General features: G+C 71.3%; 1 protein-coding gene across 1 annotated transcript in view; it reads right to left on the bottom strand.

The window, feature by feature from the left end:
• The window catches only part of LOC121340506 (calmodulin-binding transcription activator 2-like), a 13,494-nt gene that overhangs the window by 2,675 nt on the left and 9,735 nt on the right, over positions 1–1,084 (bottom strand). The window contains exons 11-13 of the mRNA XM_041413311.1: positions 917–1,084; positions 724–802; positions 336–570 (exon numbers count right to left, since the gene is read on the bottom strand). Of these exons, the coding sequence (XP_041269245.1) occupies positions 336–570; positions 724–802; positions 917–1,084 (482 nt within the window). The remainder of the gene's footprint in view (positions 1–335; positions 571–723; positions 803–916) is intronic.

Genomic DNA, 1,084 nt, shown 5'->3' with positions numbered 1-1,084 from the left:
ACGCCCCCAGGGGAAGGGGGGACATGTGGGACACGGCAAGAGGACAGGGGACACCACGGGGACATACCAGGGACACAGGGGGGCACATGGGGGTGGCACAGGGAGCACAGGAGGGGCGGGACAAAGAACACCTGGGTCCCCAAAGATGTACAAGGGGACATGGGGAGGACACGGGGGAAAGGCTGGAGGGGACAACGATGCCCTGGGGGCACACAAAAGGGGACAGGGGGAAAACGGGGTCAGGAGCAGCGAGGGGACAGTGACCACACCAGGGGGGCGGGACACGGTGACAACAGGACAGAGTGACAGAGGACAGGCAGGTGCCAGCGCCATACCTGTGTCGGGGCTGGCGGACAGCGGGGAGGGGATGCGCAGGCCGGGCAGGTGACAGCGCGGGGACACGGGTGACATCTGCAGCTCCTCGAGGCGGGTGACCAGGGCCAGGTGGCCGCGGGCGCGGGCCAGGGCCAGCGGCAGCCGCCCCAGGGTGTCGGGGACGGCCAGCGCCCGCCGGTCCCAGCGGCACAGCCGCTCCGCCGCCTCCCGGTGCCCCAGGGCACACGCCCACATCTGGCACGGAGGCGACAGCGTGTCCCCAAGGCGTCCCTCGGCCCCCAGGTGCCACCCTCCGGCCCCGCCTGAGGCACCGCCCTGCGCCCCATCCCCTCGGCATGCATTGCCAGCCCTGTCCCCGCCGCCCCAGCGTCCCCAGCGTCCCCTCACCAGGGGGGTGCAGGAGAAATGGTCCACGTTGAGGGGGTCGATCTCCTGCTCCAGCTCCAGGCTCTCAACTGCCAGCGCCCTGCAGGGACAGGAAGGGACGCAGGCTGGAAAAGTGTCACCTCTGCTCAGGCTTCCCCCGCCTCGTGTCCCCACAGGTGTCCCCCCGGGTGTCCCCCCGGGTGTCCCTGCTCACCGCCAGCGCCGAAGAGCCTCCACCAGGCTGGCGTAGCCCTGGGCGGCCGCCAGGTGCAGCAGCGTCATGCCACGGAAGGTCACCCCGTGCGCCAGCATCGAGGTCCCCGAGGTGCCCAGCGCCGTCCCCGAGCAGCCCGGCCGGGCCATCATGGCCTCGCAGATGGCC

The sequence above is a fragment of the Onychostruthus taczanowskii genome, unplaced genomic scaffold (assembly GCF_017590055.1).
Source record: "Onychostruthus taczanowskii isolate IOZ18803 unplaced genomic scaffold, ASM1759005v1 scaffold401, whole genome shotgun sequence".
Classification (NCBI taxonomy): domain Eukaryota; kingdom Metazoa; phylum Chordata; class Aves; order Passeriformes; family Passeridae; genus Onychostruthus; species Onychostruthus taczanowskii.
This window is presented reverse-complemented; position numbering and strand designations above follow the sequence as displayed.